Source organism: Muscardinus avellanarius (assembly GCF_963383645.1).
Source record: "Muscardinus avellanarius genome assembly, chromosome: 10".
In the NCBI taxonomy this organism is placed as follows: domain Eukaryota; kingdom Metazoa; phylum Chordata; class Mammalia; order Rodentia; family Gliridae; genus Muscardinus; species Muscardinus avellanarius.
In genome coordinates this window covers 72,332,805-72,356,848 of record NC_137796.1, presented here as the reverse complement: position 1 = coordinate 72,356,848, position 24,044 = coordinate 72,332,805, and the positions used below count along the sequence as shown (strand labels likewise).

Below are 24,044 nucleotides of genomic sequence, written 5' to 3'. Positions count from 1 at the left end.
AGTAAGACTCTCAACAACCTAGTGAGACCCTGTTTCCAAAGAAAAATAAAATAGGGTGGGGGAGTATAGCTCAGAGGTAGACTGCCTTTGGATTCAATCCCCAGTTACACACACAAAAAAAAAAAAAGAAAGAAAGAAAGAAAGAAAGAAAGAAAGAAAAGAAGAGAAAAAAGAAAGGAAAAGGGGTCTCATTAGGTTTCTGAGAGTCTCACCAAGTAACTGAGGCTGATCTCAAATCTTCAATCCTCCTGTCCTGGCCTCCTAAGCACTAAGTCTCACCGATGTTAAGTGACTCATTCAAAGCCACACGGCACCAGACAGTGGAGTCAAACGGGAGTTTGCTTTCCTCCAACCCACATCATCTGTGGACAGTGCTCTGAGTCAGGCTTCTTGTCCTGGTTCTGCAATTTATTAGCCATCTCCCCTCCTCTCACAAGAGGCATCAGCCCTGTGGGACCTCACATTCTTCTTTTCATATATTTATTTAATTTTTTGTGGTCCTGGGGATTGAACCTCGGGGCCTTCAGCCTCTGGGATACACCCTTATCTTTATTTATTTATTTATTTATTTATTTTGCGGGTCTGAAGATAGAACCCAGGAGCATTCGACCTCCTAGCTACACCCCCTGCCCTATTTTTTATTCTTTATTTTGAAACAGGGTCTCACTGAGTTGCAGAGGGCCTCACTAAGTACCTGAGGCTGTCCGCGAACCGCGATCCTCTGGTCTCAGCCTCCCGAATGATGGGATTACAAGCACGCGCCACCAAGCCTGGCTTTTATTTTTTATTTTTGAAACAGGGTCTCACTAAGTAGCTGAGGCTGGCTTCAAACCTGTGATCCCCCTTTCTCGGCCTCCCAAATATGGGGATTACAAGTGTGCCACGCCACACCTGGCGACATTGTTCTAGTACAGTTCCTTCCCTCCTCACCCAACAGAGTAGTGTAGAGAAGACAGCTGAGATAATGTATGTGGAAGCACTTTAAAAATTATAGCATGCCATATACATGTAAGCGATAATTAAGAGATTCTTATTGAGTGTACAGATACACTTGTTTATTTCAAGCACTTTAGCCCCTTGACAAAAAATATGTGAAAGATATGTCCAGAAACCTTGTCAAATTCCCACATTAGATACCGCTGACAGCATATAATTTCTCCCATAAAATGCCATAACATGTCACTAAAAAATGTGACCCTTTAAAATACTTAGTGATTATATAAACACAGGCATCAAGCTATTTATAAAGATACAGTTATTTGTAAATGATGTCTGGAACACTTGCTGTGTTTTGTGAATTACTTCTTTTTTTTTTTTTTTTTTTTTTTTGCGGGTTTGGGGATGGAACCCAGGGGCATTTGACCTCTGAGCTACACCTTTTTTTTTAATTCTTTATTTTTTATTTTTATTTATTTATTTATTTTTGGTGGTACTGGGGTTCCTGGAAGCCCTTCTACCTCCGGGCTACGCTCCCAGACCTATTTTATATTTTTGAAACAGGGTCTCTTACGCCAACGCGGCTGGCTTCGAACCTGCGTGATCCTCCTGTCTCCGCCTCCCAAGCGCGGGGATTACAAGCGTGCGCCACCACGCCCGGCTTAATTCTTTATTTTGAAATAGGGTCTCACTAAGTTGCAGAGGGCCTCACTGAGTATCTGTGGCTGTCCGTGAACCGTGACAAGTGTGTACCACCACGCCTGGCTTCTTATTTTTTTTTTTTTTTTTTTTGGTACTGGGGTTCCAGGAAGCCCTTCTACCTCTGGGCTACACTCCCAGACCTATTTTTACAGTTTTATTTGGAAACAGGGTCTCCTAAGCCAGCGCGCGCGGCTGGCTTCGAACCTGCGCGATCCTCCTGTCTCTGCCTCCCAAGCACGGGGATTACAAGCGTGCGCCACCACGCCCGGCTTAACTGTTTTTTAACTGAGTAAGGACTGAACTCTGGTCTGAATTCCACAAGCCATTCATATATATATAATATGAATATATAGCCTGGTGTGGTGATACACACTTGTAATCCTAGGTCCTGGGAAGCTGAGACAGGAGGATTGCAGGTTCCTGCCAACCTCAGCTATTTAGTGAGGCCCTCCACAACTTAGTGAGACCCTGTTTTAAAATAAAGTATAAAGAACAGGGCTGGGGGTGTGGTTTAGAGGTAGAATGCCTCTGGGTTCAATCTCCAGTACCACAAAAAAGATGTATATATAATATGTATATAGAATATTTGACACTGGGGATTGGACCCAAAATTGAATCTCTGAACTACATTCCCAGCCCTTTACACTTGCAGTACTGGGGATGGAACCCAGGGGCATTCTACCTCTGAGAGACATCCACAGCCCTATTTTTTTTTTTCTTTTTATTTTACTAGTCGATGCTTTTATTTATTGGTTTGTTTGTTTATTTATTTATTTACTTATTTATTTATTGGTAGTACTGGGGGTGGAACACAGAGGCTTTCTACCTCCAGACTATATTCCCACACCTATTTTATATTTTATTTGGAAACAGGGTCTCACTAAGTTGCTAAGAGCCTCACTAAGTAGCTGAGGTTGGCTTCAAACCTGCTCGATCCTCCTGTCTCAGCCTCCCAAGCGCTGGAATTACAAGCACCTGCCACCACGCCCAGTTTACACTTCTTATTTTGAAACACGGTCTCATTAAACTGTTAAGGCTGGCCTTGAACCTATGATCCTCCTGTCTCAGCCTCTCAAGTACTACTGGGATTATAGTCATTGCACCCAGTCACAGTTCCCTCTTTATTGGCTCAAATTTCCCTATTTTCAGTCTAGAAACATCATCTTCTTAGGCCTCTCCACTCTCTCTTCATTTCTGTCATAATATGGGTGTCTGACTTTCTGTGGGAGGGTATTTTCACAAAGAAATAAAACGTCCTTTTTACTCTGTTTTCAAAGATTACAAAGTTCTGGTAATATGCTGACTCATAAATGATACAAATCATACCATGATGTGTGACAAAGGACAAGTACTAGAAGTCATTACATTACATTCAAAGTCCTCAGGGAGTTTAGATCACTGAGTTATATCCTTTTCTTTCTTTACTTTTCTTTTTCTTTCTTTCTTTCTTTGTTTCTTTCTTTCATTCTTTTTTTTTTTTTTTTTTTTTAGTACTGAGGATTGAACCCAGGGGTATTCTATCTCTGAATTACACCCCCAGCCCTTTTTATTTTGTATTTTAAAAGAGAGTCTTACTGAGGCTGTACAGGCATGCACCATAGCTCCAGGATTGAGTTAAATTCTTGAATATTAAATAGTCTCCCTTTGCTCAGTAATTTGAGCATTCTGATCCCATAAAGAATGTGTAAATTTCTTGATGCGTCTTTTCTATCTTCAAATTCCTCTCCAGAAGTCCCCAGCCTGTTGTTTGCAGGATTAGGCAAAACTTATCCATAGAATTTAATGGAAGCACATTCCCTAATCATTGTGCTTCCTATTGGCCACATCCCTCTATAATGACAAACAAACGAATATCAGGAAAGCAGAATTCCAGCCAGTCTTGGGACGTGGTCTCTTCTGCTAGCCTTCATTGCATTCCCCTATATGTGGTGGAAAGGCAGGTAAGGGGCAGGATCATCTTTTAGAGTGGTTCTCAAATCAAACCAATCACCTAAAGATCATAAGGAAAACCTAGCTCCTGCCAGAAGGTTCCGATTCAGTGGAACTTTAATAACCTAATAGGATCAGCTGACATTTATCAAGAACTTAATTTGAGCTAGGCACTATGCTGTTTTACAAGTTTATGTTCTTAGTTTTTACCTTCACAACCACTGGGGTAGTTGCTAAGAACAATTAATATATTTTTTTTTTTTTTAAAGAGCTGCTTAAAAGGGTATGCAACCAGTACAACTAGTAACTGGTCGAGCGGAGATTTTAATTTAGGCCTAGGAACTCCAGACCCCACTTTTCAACCACTATGCTATATATAAGATGTTCCGAAGGCGTTTCAGATGATTATGATGATTAGCCAGGTTTTAGGAAAGTCCCCTGGAGGCCCGTGTAACTTTCAAAGGTGCGATTATTTCAAATTTATGGCCCATCCTCCTCCAGTGTTTCTGGAAGAAAGATGGATTAGAAACATCTTTTCCCGTAAACATAACAAGCGTAGCTGGACTTCTATCTTTTTCCCCAGCTTTGAGGCCACATCCCAGTGCACTCCGCAAAGCGCTGGGACTCTGGGGGTGACCCAACCTGGGAACCAAGAGTGACTCTTTTCTGTACACCTGGCACTTCTGGTCACGCCCCGTTCCGCGAAACCCCCAATCCCAAACTCGTTTACTAGGATTGACGTGCCCTCGGAGCAATTATAAGTGGCCGTCGCGGATTGCCGCTCCGCCTCCCTGACGACTCCGCCTCCCTTTCATTCTGAAAGAAAGACCCTCGCCCGAGCGCCCAATGAAAAGCACGTTCAGCCCAAAGATCCCGCCTTCCTCGGCGCCAACCCCGCCCCGAGGTCGGCCAGGAGCGCCCGCCCGGCGGCGCGAGCTAGACCAATCAGAGGGCCGGCTCGAACTGACGGACGGCGGCCGGACCAATCCGCGGCCCTCGCGCGGCGCCGCCTGCTCCCCCCCCCCCACGCCCGCCCCGCCCCGCAGCCCGGCCCAGCGGCGGCCGGGTGAGTGCGGCGGGCCTCGGCGGCGGCGGCGGCGGCGGCGGAGGCCTGGGAGCGGCGGGCGGCGCCTGGCCCGGCCTGCGCGCGCCGGCGGGCGTCCATGGCGCGCGGGCCCCGGCGGGGCGCGGCCGCGGCCTGAGGGGCCATGTCCGGGGTGGTGCGCACCCTCAGCCGCTGCCTGCTGCCGGCCGAGGCCGGGGCCCGCGAGCGCAGGGCGGGCGCGGCGCGCGACGCGGAGCGCGAGGCCCGGAGGCGCAGCCGCGACATCGATGCGCTGCTGGCCCGCGAGCGCCGCGCCGTGCGGCGCCTGGTCAAGATCCTGCTGCTGGGCGCGGGCGAGAGCGGCAAGTCCACCTTCCTCAAGCAGATGCGCATCATCCACGGCCGCGAGTTCGACCAGAAGGCGCTGCTGGAGTTCCGCGACACCATCTTCGACAACATCCTCAAGGTGAGCAGGCCCGCCCTCCCGCACACCTGTGCCCAGGTCGGGGGGCGCGCCCGAGCCGGGGCCACAGCCGCCGGCTTTGTCCCCAGCGCTGCGGCTCCGCCTGCCTTGCGCCATTGTCCACTCACTGCTCGGGCGACCAGGTGTCCCTGCGCGGCCTCAGGGGCAGCTTTAGGGACCCCGGCCAGGGTCGCCTGCCCCCCCCCCCACTGCCCCAGGCGGCCTGGTGGCTTTGCCTTTCCTCGGGTGCTTGGGAACGGTGCGAGTGGAAGCTGGCCAACTTCTGGGGACTTGGGGGTGAAGGGGCTGCAGCTGCTGGAGAAAGCAACCCCTGGACGCGCCCAGGCAGGATGGCATCGCTGGCTTACCCGCAGCTGCTGCGTAGGGCGAGGGAGCCGAACTTGCCTGGCCCTGCGAACAAGCCATTAGCAGTGAGTTCTGGAGGGCAACCAGTCACCAGTCCTAAGTTTTAAACTTTATAGTTAGGAAAATTTCAAACACAGAAGCAGCGAAGGTAAGAGAAATGCAACGTGCCCCCCTCCCACCTCAGCAGTGGTCAGTAACTTGACAGTCTCACTCACCTCGGCCCCCAGGATCGCCATGCCATCCCAGGCTTTGTATGGTTGCTTTAGAAAACGTTTTAGCAGCTGGGCCCAGTGGCCCACGCCTGCAGTCCCAGAACTTGGGAGGCTGAAACAAGAGGATCACAGGTTCGAAGCCAGACTCAGCAACTTAGTGAGACACAATTCCAAAATAAAATGGATTGGGGATGTAGCTCGAAAAAAAAAGCTCCCTTGGAAAAAGAAGCCCCCTTGGTTCAATCCCCAATACCAAAAGAGGGGGAAAAAATTAGCAGTTGGCTGCATGGCACACAGTATTTGGGAGTCCAGGACAGGAGAATCGCAGGTTGGAAGATTGGAGGCCAGCCTCACAGTTTAGTGAGATCTTGTTTCAAAAAAAAAGTATAAAAAGGGCTGGGGGGTGTAGCTTGAAGGTATTGGGTTCAGTCACCAGTACAAAAGGGAGAGAGAGAGAGAGAGAGAGAGAGAGATGATTTTAGTTACAGATCACTAAAAGATAAGGCCTTGTTCTAAAAACATAGCCATCGTACCATTATGAAAATGGTTATTACTAAAAATTAATAATGACTCCTAATGTCACCAAATATCCAGCCAGTTTCCAGATTTCCTCCATTGCAGCATGGTTGTTTTGTTCGAACGAGATACAGATAAAATCCTTGCCCTGGGACACATCTCCAGGTTCTGCGTCTCCTATTCTGTTCTTTGCCATGGTGGAAGGGACAGCAGAGTTGACAGAGTGTGGGTTGCAGCATTTCACTCCTGTGAGCTTGTGAGAATGGCCCCAAGCAAAGGAAATCTGGAGAAGACTGATGAGGAGGGGAAAAGAGAGCCGTCTGCACCTAGATCCGGTCATTTCCTTTTTGAGTTTCTTATCTCTGTGCCTCCCGTGCCTCATCCTCACTGTTTCCCAAGACCATTCTTGGGAAGCCAAGTTACAGGTCTGAGGAAAGTTGTCTTGAAGCAGAGGTGGGGAAAAGTTTGTCATAGCAGAAAACCTGTCTGGAGACTCGATTTTATGGTGCTGGAAGGATTTTAAATTTAGCAAAGGGCAGTAGAGACCCATCTGGGACATTTCTTTCACTTGAACTACAAGGAAGCCCTGGAGCAGAGTAGCTGTGCTGAAATCCTGGGCACCAGACTTCCAGGCTCAGTATTCACTCTTTATATTTTTGTTACTACTTCAATGTTTCAGTTTAGCCAGGCTCAGTGGTGCAGGCCTGTAATCTCAGTACTTGAGAGGCTGAACTAGACGGATCACAAGGCTGAGGCCAGCCTCAGCAACTTGGTGAGAGCCTGTCTCAAGAATAAAAAGGGCTGGGGCGTAGCTCAGTGGTAACACACACACACACACACACACACACACACACACACACACACACAATTTATTTTAATAGAAATAGCTCATTTGAGATTGTGATGGGAAGAAAATAATTTGAATGATAAAACACCCTTTTCTTTTTCATCTCTTTCAAAAGCCCCTCAGAGAGTCAGGGCTACAGCCAAATACTTCATGAACTTTACAGAGGAGGTGCCCAGTGCAACTCACTGGAGATGGATTGTGTGTTTCAGAATCCTCATCTTCTGGGGGAAAGTGCACTTGCTGTCTCTCATGTCCTGCTCTCTCCCTTGTCTCCAAGAGCCTGGTTTTCTTTTCACTACTTTCCTGGACATCAGAGTCGGGTAGATTTGGCTGGCTGATTCTCCCAGTTTCTTTCAACCTCAGGAGGCAGAGCAAATATTTAGAAACATGGGCCTGAAATCTAAATCAGTATATGAAATGCATTTCAGAAAACTCATTCTTAACCTTTTCCCAATGCACATGAACCTTAATTTTACTGTATTCCTTATCAACAGAAACAAGGTTGGTTAACTACTATTATATTTTCCTTCCCAACCTTGTTATTGTTTTTGGTACTGGAGATTGAACCAGGGGCATTCGACCTCTGAGCTACACTCCCAGCCCTTTCTCTTTCTTATTTTGAAACAGGGTCTCATTGAGTTGCTGAGGGTCTTATTAAGTTGTTGAGGCTACCCTCAAACTTGCCATCTTCCTGTTTCAGCCTTCCAAGTACTGGGTTTATAGGCCTGTGCTACCGCACCAACTTTTTTCCTAATTGTATTTCCATATCAAACTCATGTTATCAGCTGGGCATGGTAGTGCACGCTTGTAATCTCAGCGCTTGGGAGGCTGAGGTAGGATAGCAGAAGTTCGAAGCCAGCCTCAGCTACTTAGTGAGACCCTGTTTTCAAATAAAGTATAAAATAGGTCTGGGAGTATAGCCCGGAGGTAGAAAAGCCCCTGGGTTCCACCCTCAGTACCACCAAAAATACAAAACAAAACAAAACAAAACAAAAAAACCTCATGTTATCTGTTGTAAGCATTTCAATAAGAAGTTAGACATTGCCGGGCATGGTGGCGCACGCTTGTAATCCCCGCGCTTGGGAGGCTGAGACAGGAGGATTGCACGGGTTCGAAGCCAGCCTCAGCTACTTAGTGAGGCTCTCAGCAACTTAGTGAGACCCTGTTTCCAAATAAAACATAAAAAAGGTCTGGGAGTATAGCCCGGAGGTAGAAAGCCTCTGGGTTCCACCACCAGTACCACCAAAAAAAAAAAAAAAAAAAAAAGAAGTTAGACATTCATCTTTCCATTTAAAACCGAAAATTCTTCCCTCTCTCCCACCCCCATTTTTTATTTGACCAGATAACATTTTATTTATTTATTTATTTATTTTGCGGGTCTGGGGATGGAACCCAAGGCATTCGACCTCCGAGCTACACCCCCTGCCCTATTTTTTATTTATTTTGAAACAGGGTCTCACTGAGTTGCAGAGGGCCTCACTAAGTAGTGAGGCTGTCCGCGAACCACGATCCTCTGGTTTTAGCCTCCGGAATGCTGGGATTACAAGTGTGCGCCACCACGCCCAGCTCAGATAACTTTTTTTTTATTTTTTGGTGGTGGTACTGGGGTTCCTGGAAACCCTTCTACCTCCGGGCTACACTCCCAGACCTATTTTTACATTTTTTATTTGAAAACACAGTCTCCTAAGCCAGCGTGCGGTCTCCTAAAGCCAGCGTGCGTGGCTGGCTTCAAACCTGCGCGATCCTCCTGTCTCTGCCTCCCAAGCACAAGGATTACAAGGGTGCGCCACCACGCCCGGCTCAGATAACATTTTAAATAAATTACTCTGTAGTGGCTTTAGTTATGGGCATTTGAATCATACTGTTCAGCCTAACATTTACATAGAGATTTAGTGTGAACAGGCTACTTTTTAAAGCACTTTGTGTTATGCACATTATGCCCTTCATATATGGCATTTTATTTCCATAAACCTTTTTTTGCCCATGGTATTGTCCTACTCAACCTGTGAGGAAATTTGAGGATAGGAAGTTTAAGATCTCAAGGTCAGCTGCCTGGTTAGCAGGTGGCAGAGCTGGGACCTCACCTTTTTTTTTTTTTTTTTTTTTTAACTTTTAATTTTGAGACAATCTTAAAGTCCTATGCAAGTCTAAGAATAACACAGAGATCCAGTGTACCCTTTACTTTTGCTCAGTGGAATTATCTTATAAAACTGTAGTACAGTTCTACCTCCAGGATATTGACATTGATACAGTCAAAATATGGAAGAATTCCGTCGCTGAAAGTTGCTCTTGTGTAGTCTCTCCCCTCCCAGGCCCTGACAGTCTATAATTTTGTCATTTCAAGGATGTTTTATAAATGGAATCCTGCAGAATGTGGTCTTTTTTTGTTTGTGTGTGGTACTGGGGGGCGGAACCCAGGGACTTTTCTTCCTCCGGGCTACACTCCCAGATCTATTTTCTATTTTATTGGGAAACAGGGTCTCACTGAGTTGCTGAGAGCCTCACTCAGTAGCCGAGGCCGGCCTCGAACCTGCGCGCTCCTCCTGTCTCGGCCCGGCCAGGATGTGGTCTTTTAGAATTGGCTTTTATCAGCAGAAGTCCTTAGAGATTCCATACAAGTGGTTGCATGTATCAATAGGTGTTGCCTTTTTATTGCCAAGCAGTACACTGTTTCACTGTTCACCTGTTGAAGGATGTCTGGATTGTTTCCAGTTTCTGCCCACTGTGAATAAATCTTTAGACAGTTGTGTCCATGACTTTGTATATACATAAGTTTTCATGTATCTGGGCTAAATGCCCACGAGTATACTTACTGGCACATGTGGTACTTATGTTTAGTTTTCTAAGAAACTGCCAGGTGTTTCCCAAGTGCTGTACCATTTTACATTGCCACCACCAGTGTTTGAGAGTCAGTTTCTTTGCAGCCTTGCCAGCCTTTGCTGTTGTCATTATTATTATTTTTATTTCTATTGTTCTGATAGTCATGTAATGATATCTTCTTGTGCTTTTAAATATGCATTTCCCTAATCACTAATGTTGTTGAACATCTTTCCATGTTCTTATTTGCTATTTGTTTATCCTCTTTGGTAAAATGTTTCCCCATGGAACCAGGCGCAGTGGTGCACGCCTGTAATCCTAGTACTTGGAAGGCTGAGACAGGAGAATCTCAAGTTCGAGGCCAGCCGCAGCAACTTAGGCTCTTAGCAACTTAGCAAGACCCTGTTTCCAAATAAAAAATAAAATCAGTCTAGGGGTATAGCTTGAAGGTAGAATGCCCCCTGGGTTCCATCCCCAGCACCCCCTCGCCCCCACACAAATGTTTCTTCATTTTTTAAATCCATCTTCTAATTAGGTTGCTTGTTTTGTATTGTTGGATTTGGGGAGCTTTTTAAAAAATGCATTCTACATACTACTCCTTTGTTAAATATATGGTTTGCACGTATTTTCTTTGAATCTGTACCTTTCATTTTATCCTCATAACAATGTTTTCCACAGAGCAGAACTTTTAAATTTCAGTGAGGTTGAGCTTTTATTTTATTTGCAATACTGGGATTGAACCCAGGGGCATATACCCCCAAATTGAACCTCTGAGCTATGCCCCCCAGCTCTATTTTTTATTTTATATTTATTATTATTATTATTATTATTATTATTATTATTTATTTTTGCGGGTCTGGGGATGGAACCCAGGGACATTTGACCTCCGAGCTTCACCCCCTGCCCTATTTTTTTATTATTTATTTATTTAATTTTTTGGTGGTACTGGGGGTTGGAACCCAGAGGCTTTCTACCTCCAGGCTGTGCTCCCAGACCTATTTTATATTTTATTTGGAAACAGGGTCTCACTAAGTTGCTGAGAGCCTCACTGAGTAGCTGAAGCTGGCTTTGAACCTGTGTGATCCTCCTGTCTCCGCCTCCCAAGCACAGGGATTACAAGCGTGTGGCACTACACCCAGCTTATTCTTTATTTTGAAACAGGGTCTCACTAAGTTGCAGAGGGCCTCACTGAGTAGCTGAGGCTGTCCTTGAACCTCAATCCTCCAGTCTCAGCCTCCCAAATGCTGGGATTACAAGCCACCACGCCCAGTTTATTTCTTTTTATTTTTGAAACAGGGCCTCATTAAGGAGCTGAAGCTGGCCTCAACCTGCAATCCTCCTATTTCAGCCTCCCAAGTACTAGAATTACAAGTGTGTGCCACCACGCCTGGTTGAGGTCCAGCTTTTTTTTTTTTTTTTTTTTTTCTTTTTGGTGGAACTGGGGTTCCTGGAAGCCCTTCTACCTCCAGGTTACACTCCCACGGGCTACACTTCCAGACCTATTTTTTAACTTTATGTGGAAACAGGGTCTCTTAAGCCAGCGAGGCTGGCTCCGAACCAGCGCAATCCTCCTATCTCTGCCTCCCAAGCGCGGGGATTACAAGTGTGCGCCACCACGCCCAGCGAGGTCCAGCTTTTTAAAGTTTTCTTTTATGGGTCATACTTTTGGTATCAAGTTTAAGATCTTTTGGCTAAGCTCTAGATCCCAGTGACTTTCCCTTATTTTTCCCCAAGCATTTTACAGTTAAATACATGATCTATTTTGAGTTGATTTTTGTATAAGGTCTGAGGTTTAGATTCTGCCTGTGAATGTTCACTTTTTCTAGTTCTATTGTTGTAAAGGCCATCCTTTCATCGAATTGCTTTTGTACCTTTGTCAGACATCAATTGGGAGCTGGGTATAGTTTGTACACACCTATAATCCTGGTACTGGAGACTGAGACCGGAGGATGGCAGCTGTGAGGACATTTTTAGCAATATAATAAGACTGAATAACCTAGCAAGACCCTTTTTCCAAACAAAATAAAAAGGGCATGGGAATCAGAATGGCCTTGGGTTCAATCCCCACTACACACACACACACACACACACACACACACGCACGCACGCACGCGCGCGCGCGCGCACACACACACACACACACACACACACAATCAGCACAATCAGTTGGGCATATCTGTGTAGGTCTGTCTGAGTTAGAGGTAAAATGCTCCTAGGTTCAATCCTCAGCATCACATATGCACACACAAAAAAGTTTCTCCATGTTTTTACCCATCTTCTAATTTGGTTGCTTGTTTTTATTGTTGGATTTTATACTGTAGTTATATAAGTGAGCTTTAATGTCAGGGTGATTTCTCACCCATTGCCATTCTCAAGATTGCTTTAGTTATTCCAGGGTCTTTGCTTTCTTTTTTTCCAGGTGAATTTTAGAAATTAGTTTGTCTATGTCTATTTTTAAAAACCCTGTCGATAGCAATTGTGTTAAACTAGTAGATCAAGCCGGGAGTGGTGGCGCACACTTGTAATCCCCGCGCTTGGGAGGCTGAGACTGGAGGATCGCACAGGTTCAAAGCCAGCCTCAGCTACTTAGTGAGACCCTGTTTCCAAATAAAGTATAAAATAGATCTGGGAGTATAGCCCAGAGGTAGAATGCCCCTGGGTTCCACCTCCAGTGCCACAAAAATAAAAATAAAATAAATAAACTAGTAGATCAACTTGGAAACAGTTGACATCTTTGCTACAATGAGTCTTCCAGTTCATGAACATAGTGTGTCTTCACTTATTTTGTTTCTTTCATTAGCACTTTATATTTTTCAATATATATACCTTATACATGTTATATTAAGTTTACTCCTAAATATTTAATTGTTTTCTTTAATGCAATTGTAAATGATATTATGCTTTTACTTTCAGTTTCCATATGCTCATTGTCAATGAAACAATGTGATTGATTTTTGTGTTTGTATCCCATGGCTTTACTGAGCATAAAGGTCATAAGAATTTACTTGTTCCTGGGTGCTGGTTTGTAATCCCAGTAGTCGGGAGGCTGAGACAGGAGGATTATGGGTTCGTGGACAGCCTCAGCTACTACTTAGTGAGGCCCTTTGAAACCCAGTGAGACCCTGTTTCAAAATAATAAAAACTAGGGCTGGGGGTGTTGCTTAGGGGTAGAGTGCCCCTGGGTTCCATCCCCAGTACCGCAAAAAAAAAAAAAAAAAAAGGAACTTCCTTGTGGATTCCTTGCAATTTTCTACATAGACCATCATGATATCTAAATGTAGAAACAATTTTCTTCTTTCCCAATAGATATACCATTTATTTCTTTTTCTTGCCTTATTGCAATGGCTGGAACTTCCAGTGTTTGATAAGAGTAGTGAGAATACTGATTTTTTTTTTACGTTACTTTCTGACATTGATTATTTGTGTTTTCTATATTTTTGTCAGTCTTTCTACAGGCTTACCAGTGTTATTGATTTTTTTTCCATAACCAAAAAGAACCAGTTTTTTATTCCATTGACTCCCCACCCCCACAGTTTTCCTGTTTTCAATATTATTTATTAGCCGGGCATGGTGGCGCACACTTGTAATCCCAGCATTTGGGAGGCGGAGACCAGAGGATCGCGGTTTGCGGACAGCCTCAGCTACTTAGTGAGGCCCTCTGGAACTCAGTGAGACCCTGTATCAAAATAAAGAATAAAAAATAGAGCAGGAGGTGTAGCTCAGAGGTCAAATGCCCTTAGGTTCCATCCCCAGACCTGCAAAAAGAAAAAAAAAAAAGTATATAATTATTTATTTCTGGGTTTTTGCTATCTTCATCCAAATTACTGTGTGTGTGTGTGTGTGTGTGTGTGTGTGTGTGTGTGTGTGTGTACTGAGGACTGGGAATTGAACCCAGGGCCATTCTACCTCGGAGCTATACCCCAGCCCTGTTTTACTTTTTATTTTGAGACGATCTCACTGAGTTGTGGAGGTACTGCTGAAGTTGGTTGCAAATCTGCAATCCTCCTGTCTCAGTCTCTCAAGTACTGGGATTACAAGTGTGAGCCACCATGCCCAGTTTACTTTGGATTATTCACTCCCCCCCTTCCAGTTTCTTTCCTTCTTTTTTTTTTTTTTTCTGGGGATTTTTCTATTTTTGTTCTGGGGATTGATTCCAGGGACATTCTACCTCTAAGCTATACCCCCAGCCCTTTTTATTTTTATTTTGAAATAGGATTTTGCTAAATTGCTGAGGCTGGCCTTGAAACTATGATGCTACTGCCTTAGCCTCTGGCAGGATGGCAGGATTACAGGCATGCGCCGCCACACCTGAGGCACACACTTAAACACTTTTAAGTGCTATAAATTTCCCTCTTGGCACTGCTTTAACTCTGTCCTATTTTGATATATTGTACCTTTGTTCTTATTTGCTTCGTGTATGTATTATTTCTTCTGAGATGTCTTCTTTGGCACATAGATTACCTATATGGATCCTCTAGTTTCCAAATGTTTGGAAATTTCCCTGTTACTTTTCTGTTACTGGATTTTAGTTTGAATTCGTTATGGTCAGAGAACATACCTCATATGATTTCAGTTTTTTAAAAATATGTTGAGGTTTGTTCTATGGCCCAGAATATGATTCATTTGGCCTTGTGTGTGTGTGTGTGTGTGTGGCCTTGTGTTAGCAAATGATCCATAGGCATTTGAAAAAAGAAATGTGTGTTGTTATTTGCTGGAATGTTCTATATATGTCATTCAGTGCTGTTGGGTAACAGTGATATCAAGCTCTATCCTTAATAAGTTTCTATTTTGTAGTTCTGTCAGTTCCTGAGGTCAGGTATTGAGGTTCCCATGTGTGGCTATGATTTTGTCTGTTTCTTCCACAGCTGTCAATTTTTGCTTCGTGTATTTTGAGTTCTCGTTGTGTGGTACATGAACATTTAGGGCAACTACATCTACCTGGCAGAGTGATGCTTTGCGTCTCTGTTCTACAGCTGTTCCCTAGCTTCCCCTCCCTTGAGCACTGGAGTTGTACCTCAGGGCTACGCTCCCAGCTCTTTTTTTTTTTTTTTTTTTTTTTTTTCGGTACTGGGGGTGGAACCCAGAGGCTTTCTACCTCTGGGCTCTACTCCCAGACCTTTTTTATATTTTATTTGGAAACAGGGTCTCACTAAGTTGCTGAGAGCCTCGCTAAGTAGCTGAGGCTGGCTTCGAACCCACGCTATCCTCCTGTCTCAGCCTCCCAAGCGCGGGGATTACAAGCGTGCGCCACCACGCCTGGCTCTTTTCATTTTTATTTTAAAATACAGTCTTGCTAGCCAGGCGTGGTGGTGCACGCTTGTAATCCCAGCACTTGGGAGGCTGAGACAGGAGGATCGCGCGGGTTCGAAGCCAGCCTCAGCTACTTAGCGAGGCTCTCAGCAACTTAGAGACCCTGTTTCCAAATAAAATAGAAAATAGGTCTGGTAATGTAGCCCGAAGGTAGAAAGCCTCTGGGTTCCATCCCCAGCAACACACACACACACACACACACACACACACACTACAATCTTGCTAAGTTGCTGGGGCGAGCCTCAACCTGTGATCCTCCTATCTTAGTACTGGGATCCTCCTATCCCAAGTACTGGCATTACAGTACACATCTGGCTCATCAAATACATTTTTGACTTGCACCTAATCTGAACATCCTCGCCCGGCAACATTATTCACTGTCATTGTGCTCAGTTTTTTATCCTTGTGATCGTGCACAGCTGAGTTGGAGATGTAGTCACCACTGTCATCTCAGGAGTGTCTTCTATCTCACTAGCCCAGACAAGATTGAAATTCAGAATGTGCAGTGGGTTTCTCCTGAATGAGGGTGGCTGTTGAACCATCGTAAAGTCAGAAGGGCAAGTCAGGAACCATCTGTGGTAATGTTCTCTGCGCTGGAGTTTACTTGATCAGATATTTTAATGTATTTTATTTTATTTTTATGAACACTTTCATGGTTTCTGGGGGTTTTGTCCTTTTACTTTTACCCTACGCAGGTTGTTGCTTTGAAATGAGTTTCATGCAGATATATTTTTAAAATTCTCTCTGCCAATCTCAGTTTATATGTATGTTTACATGATTTACATTTAAGGAAAGGGTTTTTTTTTTGTGTGTGTGTGTGGTACTGGGGATGGAACCCAGGGGCCTTCTACCTCCAGGCTACACTCCCAGACCTATTCTATATTTTATTTGGAAACAGGGTCTCTTAAGCCAGCAGAGGCTGGCTTCGAACTGCGCGATCCTCCTGTCTCAGCCTCCCAAGCGCGGGGATTACAAGCGTGCGCCACCACGCCTGGCTAGGGAAAGGTTATTATAAGTGTGTTCAGGAATAATTTGCCTTATTTATTTATTTATTTATTTATTTATTTATTTATTTATTTTGCGGGTCTGGGGATGGAACCCAGAGGCATTTGACCTCCGAGCTACACCCCCTGCCCAATTTTTTATTCTTTATTTTGAAATAGGGTCTCACTGAGTTACGGAAGGCCTCACTAAGTAGCTGAGGCTGTCCGCAAACTGCGATCCTCTGGTCTCAACCTCCCAAATGCTGGGATTATAAGCATGTGCCACCATGCCTGGCTGCCCATGCACATGTAACTTATCCCAGTCTACTGACATTTGAGCTTGGAAGCTTACAACTTCCCGCCTCTATTTAAACCACTTTGCTTTCTCCATTTTAAAAACACAATGTCTTATGTGGTGGCACTTGCTTATAATCCTAGCATTTGCCTCCAGCCCCCTGTCCATGCCCCTGGCTCCAGGTGAGGGTGGAGGCGGGTTGTCTGGGTTGCGCGGGCCCTGCTGACAGCGCCTGGGGCGTGGGGAGCACTACCTGCTGGGCCCAGGGAGAGTGCCCAGGGCTGGAAGGTGGTGGAGAGCCAACTTCCCCTCAACACTGTGACCTCATCCCATGCATCCGAGGTTTTTCTGTTGATTTTTGGCTGGAGTTGGGCGAGCATTGCCAGAGTCCTCTAATGTAAGTTAACCTTTTTCGGATCCTTTAGCTGGAGAATGGGCTCATCTTTGGACTCTTTTTCTCCGTTTCCCCTGGCTCTTCCAGCTGGGCTTCTGTGTCTTCTTCAGTGGCCTGTTCTGGGTGGACAGGAGGCATAAGGACACCCAGGGGACTCATTGCCGTGTTCTTCCTCAAGTCCCTGGGTCCCTAGCCCGTGTGCTTTCTTTCCCTCTAAGTTCCTCATGCTTGTTTATTGTTTTACGTTCAGGTTTGGGGTTTTGTTTTTTGTTTTTTTGGGGGGTCAGGGGAGATTGAGCTACTCCATCTTGATGATGAAGTTGTCTTCATCACCTTGGTCTTTTGATGCCAAGTGCCTGGCTCTTCCTTCTTGATGGTAAAGGTGCTTGAATTGGAATATAGGCTTAACTTCATTACCCTCAACCATCCTTTCCAGGTATTTAATTGCTTTGTTTGGGGGGGGGGGGTTGTTTTGTTTTTTTGGTGGTACTGGGGTGGAACCCAGAGGCTTTCTACCTCCGGACTATACTCCTAGACCTATTTTATATTTTATTTGGAAACAGGGTTTCACTAAGTTGCTGAGAGCCTCACTAAGTAGCTGAGGCTGGCTTTGAACCTGTGCGATCCTCCTGTCTCAGCCTCCCACACACTGGGAGTACAAGTGTGCGCCACCACGCCTGGCTTTACTTAATTGCTTTGACTTGTATAAGTAATCCTTATAAGATTGCTTGGGTTTTTTTTTTTTGTTTGTTTGTTTGTTTTTTGTTTTGTTTTTGTTTTTGGTCCTGGGGATTGAACCCAAGGACATTCTAACTCTGAGCTATATCTCCAGCCTTATTTTTTGTGTTTTTTGTTTGTTTGTTGTGATACCGGAGATGGAACCCAGGGGCATTCCACCTCCGAACTACACCCCAGCCCTATTTTTTATTCTTTATTTTGAAATAGGATCTCACTGAGTTGCAAAGGGCCTCACTAAGTAGCTGAGGCTGTCCGAGAACTGCAGTCCTCCCGTCTCAGCCTCCCAAATGCTGGGATTATAAATGTGCACTACCACGCCTGGCTTGTGTTTTCTTGTTTGTTTGTTTTTGTTTTTGTTTTTTTTCTTTTTGGCCCTGGGGATTGAACCCAGGGGCATTCTGTCTCTAAGCTGCACCCCTGCTTATTTTGAAACAGGGCCTCACTAAGTTACTGAGGGCCCCTATAAGTTTCTGAAGCTGACCTCAAACCTGAGATTTTCCTGTCTCAGCCTCCCAGTAATAAGTGTGGGGATTACAGGTATGTGCCATCATGCCCAGCTGGGTCCTTCTTTCCTATACTCTTAAAGATGATGCTCTCACTTCTACATGTGTTCTCTTTGAAATCCATGTGTTTGGTATTTTGGAATCTTTATTGTAATACCTCCAGGGACAGTGTGCTCCTTGGCCTGGTGGGAGTGTGGACCCAGGTTGGATTTGTCTTATAGTGATTCCAGTCCCCAACTTACAAATGGTGCATTTCAAGAGTTGGGGTGTGTGTGTGCGTGTGCGTGCGTGTGTGTGTGCGTGTGTGAGAGAGAGAGAGGGAGACTGGAGGTTGAACACAGGGCCTCATACACTCAGACGTGCTAGGCAAGTGCTCTACCACAGAGCTACATCCTCACCCCCTTTTTTTTTTTTTTTTTGAGACAGGCTCTCAGTAAGTTGTCTAGGATGACCTCAAACTTTTGATCCTCCTGCCTCAGCCTCCTGAGTTGCTAGGATCACAGGTGTGAGTCACCACACCTGGCTAAAGGGCATCTTTAACTACTGAACTTCACATCCAGTTAGAAGTGAATACACTAGGCCGGATGCGGTAGTGCACACCTATAAAACCAGTACTTGGGAGGCTGAGACAGAAGGATTGATTCAGGTTCACCAGCGTACCACGGCTTAGTGAGATACTGTTTCAGAGTAAAAGTAAAATAGATCTGGAAGTATAGCTCAGAGGTAGAATGACCCTGGTTACTACACACATACATACACCCACAAACTAGCTACACACACACACACACACACACACACACACACACACGTACAGGCTGGGGATGTAGTTTGGAAGTAGAAAACTGCTAGGTTCAATCCCTCGTACTAAAAAAGCTATTGGAACGTTCCTCATCACATTCAGTGGAAATCGCAACACCATGCACATAATTGTATTGGGTTTTCAGTCACTCCATCATAGACCTGCCTTAGATATATATGTGTGACTAATTTTAGAAATTTGAGGAATTAGCTTATTAGAGTGGGTGGTCGCTTGTGGACACTGAAAAGAATAGAATGCGACGACAGCATGTGAAGGTGCTGTGCTGGGTGCTGGTGGAGAAAGGATATTTAATGAAAAACACCCATTCCCTGCCCTTCAGACGTCCGTCCAGCAAGAGGGACGGGGGTGGAGTGAGTGACTGCCGTGTTAAAGGCCACTGTAAGGATGAGGAGAGAGAGAGTGTCGAGAACAGGGAAAATTAAACACTGGCTCGGGCATCTGAAAAGCCTTGTCCAGGAAGTGTGATTTGAGCTGGCCTTTGAAGACACTGTTAGATTTCAACAGGAGGAGGAGGATAACAAGTGAGTCTATCTTAATGCTCTACATTTGTTTATCAATTGAGAAAATTTAACAGGTCATAATATTAATGCAGAACCCGTGTGGGAGGTAGCTGTGGCCAGAAGGTCCACAGGAGCGGTTGGAGCTTGGTGGTTTGCTGCGTAGACCCCGGTCACAACAGTCAAGGTGAAGGCTGGGCTTTCTCCCTGAATATCCTAAATCCTAAGAATGTGCTTACAGTGACCCAAGAACCTTTATTGTAGACTAGCTAAGATTATGTTAAATTTTTGTAAATTTTTTGGGGGGTTGCTTATATCATATTTACTGTGTGTGTTAGTGAGAATTAAACCCAGGGGCATTGTACCCCGCCCATTTTAAATAGTGTCTCACTAGGTTGAAAAGAATCTCACTACTTGCTGAGGCTGCCCTGAGGCTTCCCTCAAACCTGCAATCCTCCTGTCTCAGCCTCCCAAGTACTGGGATTACAAGCGTGTGCCACCGCACCCAGCTTCACATTTACCTTTTTTTTTTTTTTTTTTTTTTTTTTGGTGGTGGTACTGAGGTTCCTGGAAGCCCTTCTACCTCCAGGCTACACTCCCATATATATATATATATATATATATATATATATATATATATATATATATATTTTTTTTTTTTTTTTTTTTTTTTTTTTTTTTGAACAGGGTCTTTAAGCCAGCAAGGCTGGCTTCGAACCTGCACAATCCTCCTGTCTCCGCCTCCCAAGCCTGGGGATTACAAGCGTGCGCCACCACGCCCACATTTACTTTTTGCTAAGGCGTTTTGGAGTTTGAAGACGCTTCCATTGTCAATTTGTTGTTTTGCTGTTTTGGTACTAGGGATAGAACTCCAGAGGCATCTTACCTCTGAGATAGACTGTTTGCTTTTTTATTTTTTGTTTTGAAACAGGGTCTCACGAAGTTGCTGAGGCTGGCCTTGGACTTGTGATCCTCCTGTCTCAGCTTCCCAAATGTTGGGATTACATACCTGCACCACTGTGCCCTCCCTACTGATTTATATTTTTAAGCACTTAGAACCTGGCCTGAAGAGCTGTGTTTCTTGGGTTCACAAGCGGCACTGAGGGCTGCATGCTGCAGTGGGCTTGCGTGAGAGCAGAAGCATAAATCTGCTTCTGGGGTCTGGAGCACAGTTGGGTTTTTATTGCCTTGTTGGAAAATTTCATTTAAGTAAGCAAATTTACTTTTACACTTGGAAACACATGGTTGGTCCTTCTGTCATGCCTCAAACCAAAAGCATCCTTTCAAAACAAAATGAAATCTAGAGGGACCCCTCTGGCGGTTGCTGGGTTTCAGAGCTGTGCATGATTGGTCTGCCTCCGCCTTCCCAGCGTATGTGTGGGTCATGGGAGTGGAGCAGTGTCTGACCTTCAGTCATCTGTGTGGTGAGGTTTGGGGAGGAGCTGTGCCTGATGCCAGTACTATCTACTTGACAGCTCATAATTATTTTGTTATTACATAGTTCATAGTGGGTCTGCGGATGGTGTCGTTTTTAAAGGGAGCAAAAGATTTAAACTTAAGGCTTATCTAGAGATGTAATTATAGGGCGATCTTCAAACCAAGGAAGCTAATCCTGTGTAATGGCCCTGGCCCTTTGAGTGTGCTACCCAAAGGGCAACATCGTCCCCTCAGACAGGCTGGTTTGGTTCATGTAGTGACTATATTGTTTGTTTTTTCAACAAAAAAAATTGGCCTCTTCCTTGCTTCTTCTGTCACATGGGCTGGACAGACCTGCTATTTAGGATCAACTAATTATCCTTTAAGGGTGAGCATGGTGAATAATAGTTTCTGACCTGCACGCTTAGCCTTTATGTTTCTCTTGCCAGTGAGGGTGGCCCATACCTGTAATCCCAGCTACTGGGGAGGTTGAAGCAGGAGGATGACAAGTTTGAGGCCAGTCTAGGCAACTTAACAAGATGCTGCCTCAAAATAAAATAATAAAAAGGTTTGGAGATGTAGCTCAGTGGTAGAGTAGCCCTGACCCTAGTGCCATCAAAAAAAAAAAAAAAAAAAGGTTCCAGCTCTGACCTAAAAAGACAAGTTAGGTGGATAGTGCCTTTCTCTGGACTTTGGCATCTATTTTACCATCTGGTCTAAAAGCCTTGGTAAGATGCTTTGTCAAATGTGGCACCAGAGCACAGCAGCCAAAACTGCCCTGAATGGGTGTCACTGTGCTGGCTGTGCTCCAGGCACTGGGGGTCAAGCAGACTGAAGCCGAGCCCAGCCAAGCAGAGCCAGGGGACCGCACAGCACACGCTCCCGCGTGGATTTTGCATTAATGTTGCCATTATCTAGGGAAGTGTCCCAGTGTCAGCGTGGAGTGAGGCACCGTGTTTGGGACAGGCAGGTGGGTCCTGAGTCTGTGGAAGGCCTGCTCTGTCACTCAGGCTGAGCGGAGGGGAAAGACACCTCCTCCACTCCTGGGTGGCTTCCTAGGGACAGGAAACACAGGGGAGGGCAGAGCAGCAGGCCCAACACTACTCCCAGGTCACTGGGAGGACGGGGGCCCTTGCCTTGCTGAAGGTTATGGGCACAGCTGTGGGATGTGGAATGAGAGTCACACTGACTAGGCGACATCCTAGGCCCAGTCTAGCACTCCGACTGCCAAGTCATTTCTATCACGGCAGCTCAGCAGTCAGTGTAGGCCACGGTGTGCAAACCCCCGCGTTCACTGATGAACGGCAAGCAACACTGATTAAATTCATTTTCAAGATAAATTTTGTTCATCTTTGTAGATAAGATACATGGTGTTTTAAGCAAAAGTCTTGATGTTAATTGAGGAAGGAAAGGGAGTCATTATTTAAAGTCTTACTGTGAAAGCCGAGCATAGTAGTACACACCTGTAATATCAGTGCTGGGAAGATGAGACAGGAGAATCACAGGTTCAAAGCCAGCTTCAGCAACTTGGCGAGATCCTGTTTCAAAATAAGAAATAGAACCAGGCATGGTGGCTCACGCTTGTAATCCCAGCATTTGGGAGGTTGAGACCAGAGGATCCTGGTTCACAGAGAGCCTCAGCTACTTAGTGAGGCCCTCCACAACTTAGTGAGACCCTGTTTCAAAATAAAGAATAAAAAATAGGGCAGGGGGTGTAGCTCAGAGGTCAAATGCCCCTGGGTTCAAACCCCAGACCTGAAAAAAAAAATAGGGTTGGGGGTGTAGCTCAGAGGCAGATTACTCGTGGGTTCAGTCCCTAGCACCCAAAAATATATAAAAATAAAGTTTCACCTTACTTGGTTTCCTTCACAGATAAGGGAAGGGATTTCTTTTATACTTATTAGCAGGATCTTTAATCTGTGGTTTCATTCATACTCTGTTTTTGTTGTTGTTTGTTTGTTTGTTCATTTTTGGTTATGAGAATTGACCCCAGGGACATTCTAACTCTGAGCAACACCCCCAGCCCTTTTTTATTTTTATTTTTTGCAGTACCAGGGATTGAACCCAGGGCATTCTAACTCTGAGCTACATCTTCAGCCCTATTTTATTTATTTATCTATTTATTTATTTATTTGTTTACTTATTTATTTTTGCGGCACTATGGATGGAACCTAGGGTCATTCTACCTCTGAGCTACACCCCCAGCCCCACTTTTTAGTCTTTTATTTTTGAAACAGGGTCTCACTGAGTTGTGAAGGGCCTCACTAGGTAACTGGGGCTGTCCACAAACCTCGATCCTCCAGTCTCTGCCTCCAGAATGCTGGGATTACAAGCGTGCGCCACCACAATTGGGTTTTTAGCTTTATTTTATTATTTTATTTTGAAACAGGGTCTCACTGAGTTGCAGAGGACCACACTGAGTTGCCGAAGCTGACCACAAACCTGCGATCCTCCTATTTCATTCTCCAAGTACTGGGATTACAAGTATGCACCACCACACCCAGCCTTTTTTCATGTTTTGTTTTGAAAAAGGGTCTCACTAAGTTGCTAAGATCCCTGCTAAGTTGCTGAGTCTGGCCTCAAACCTACGATCCTCCTTTCTCAGTCTCCTAAGTACTGAGATTATTATCATGCACCACCATGCTCGTTTTTTTTATTTTGTTTTGTTTTGGTGGTACTGGAGTTCCTGGAAGCCCTTCTACCTCTGGGCTACACTTCCAGACACACACACATACACACACACACACACACACACACACACACACACACACATACACATACATACATACATGCATACATGCATATACAAATTTTTTTTTTCTTTTTAATTTGGAAACTGGGTCTCTTAAGCCAGTGCAGCTGGCTTCGAACCTGCGCGATCCTCCTGCCTCCACCTCCCAAGCGCGGGGATTGCAAGCGTGCGCCACCGCCCCTGGCACCATGCTCGGTTTATATTCAGTTTTATATCTACAGATCTTGGCACACACAAGGTGACCAGTAACTGTTTATATTTTTGTGGCCACTTAGATGTTTTTTCAAGGAAATGAAGTTCTGTAATTTTACTTTCAGGGTGGGGAAAGGATGCTTCCCAGGGTTCTGATGACTCGGGGAGATAGATATAGTTTGGAAGTTCTGTTTACAGTGTGGAGTAATGCAGATCAGGATGAGAAGCTCCCGGGGAGATTTGCAGGTCAGAACTGAGAAATAGAAAACTGGTCATTTACATTCTTATCAGTGCATACTTGGTCTGACTAT

The 24,044-nt window shown here is 45.0% G+C and overlaps 1 protein-coding gene across 3 annotated transcripts in view; it reads left to right on the top strand.

Annotated features, from left to right (window-relative positions):
• Positions 1–4,775: 4,775 nt before the first annotated feature.
• GNA12 (G protein subunit alpha 12) overlaps positions 4,776–24,044 on the top strand; it is a gene marked incomplete at both ends in the record, with an annotated part of 96,127 nt that continues 76,858 nt past the window's right edge. For 2 of the 3 annotated variants that reach the window (XM_080703228.1, XM_080703227.1), the window contains one exon: positions 4,776–5,078. In XM_080703228.1, the coding sequence (XP_080559354.1) occupies positions 4,776–5,078 (303 nt within the window). Of the gene's footprint in view, positions 5,115–24,044 lie in introns of all 3 variants that reach the window. The other variant, XM_080703226.1, reaches the window with a different exon arrangement.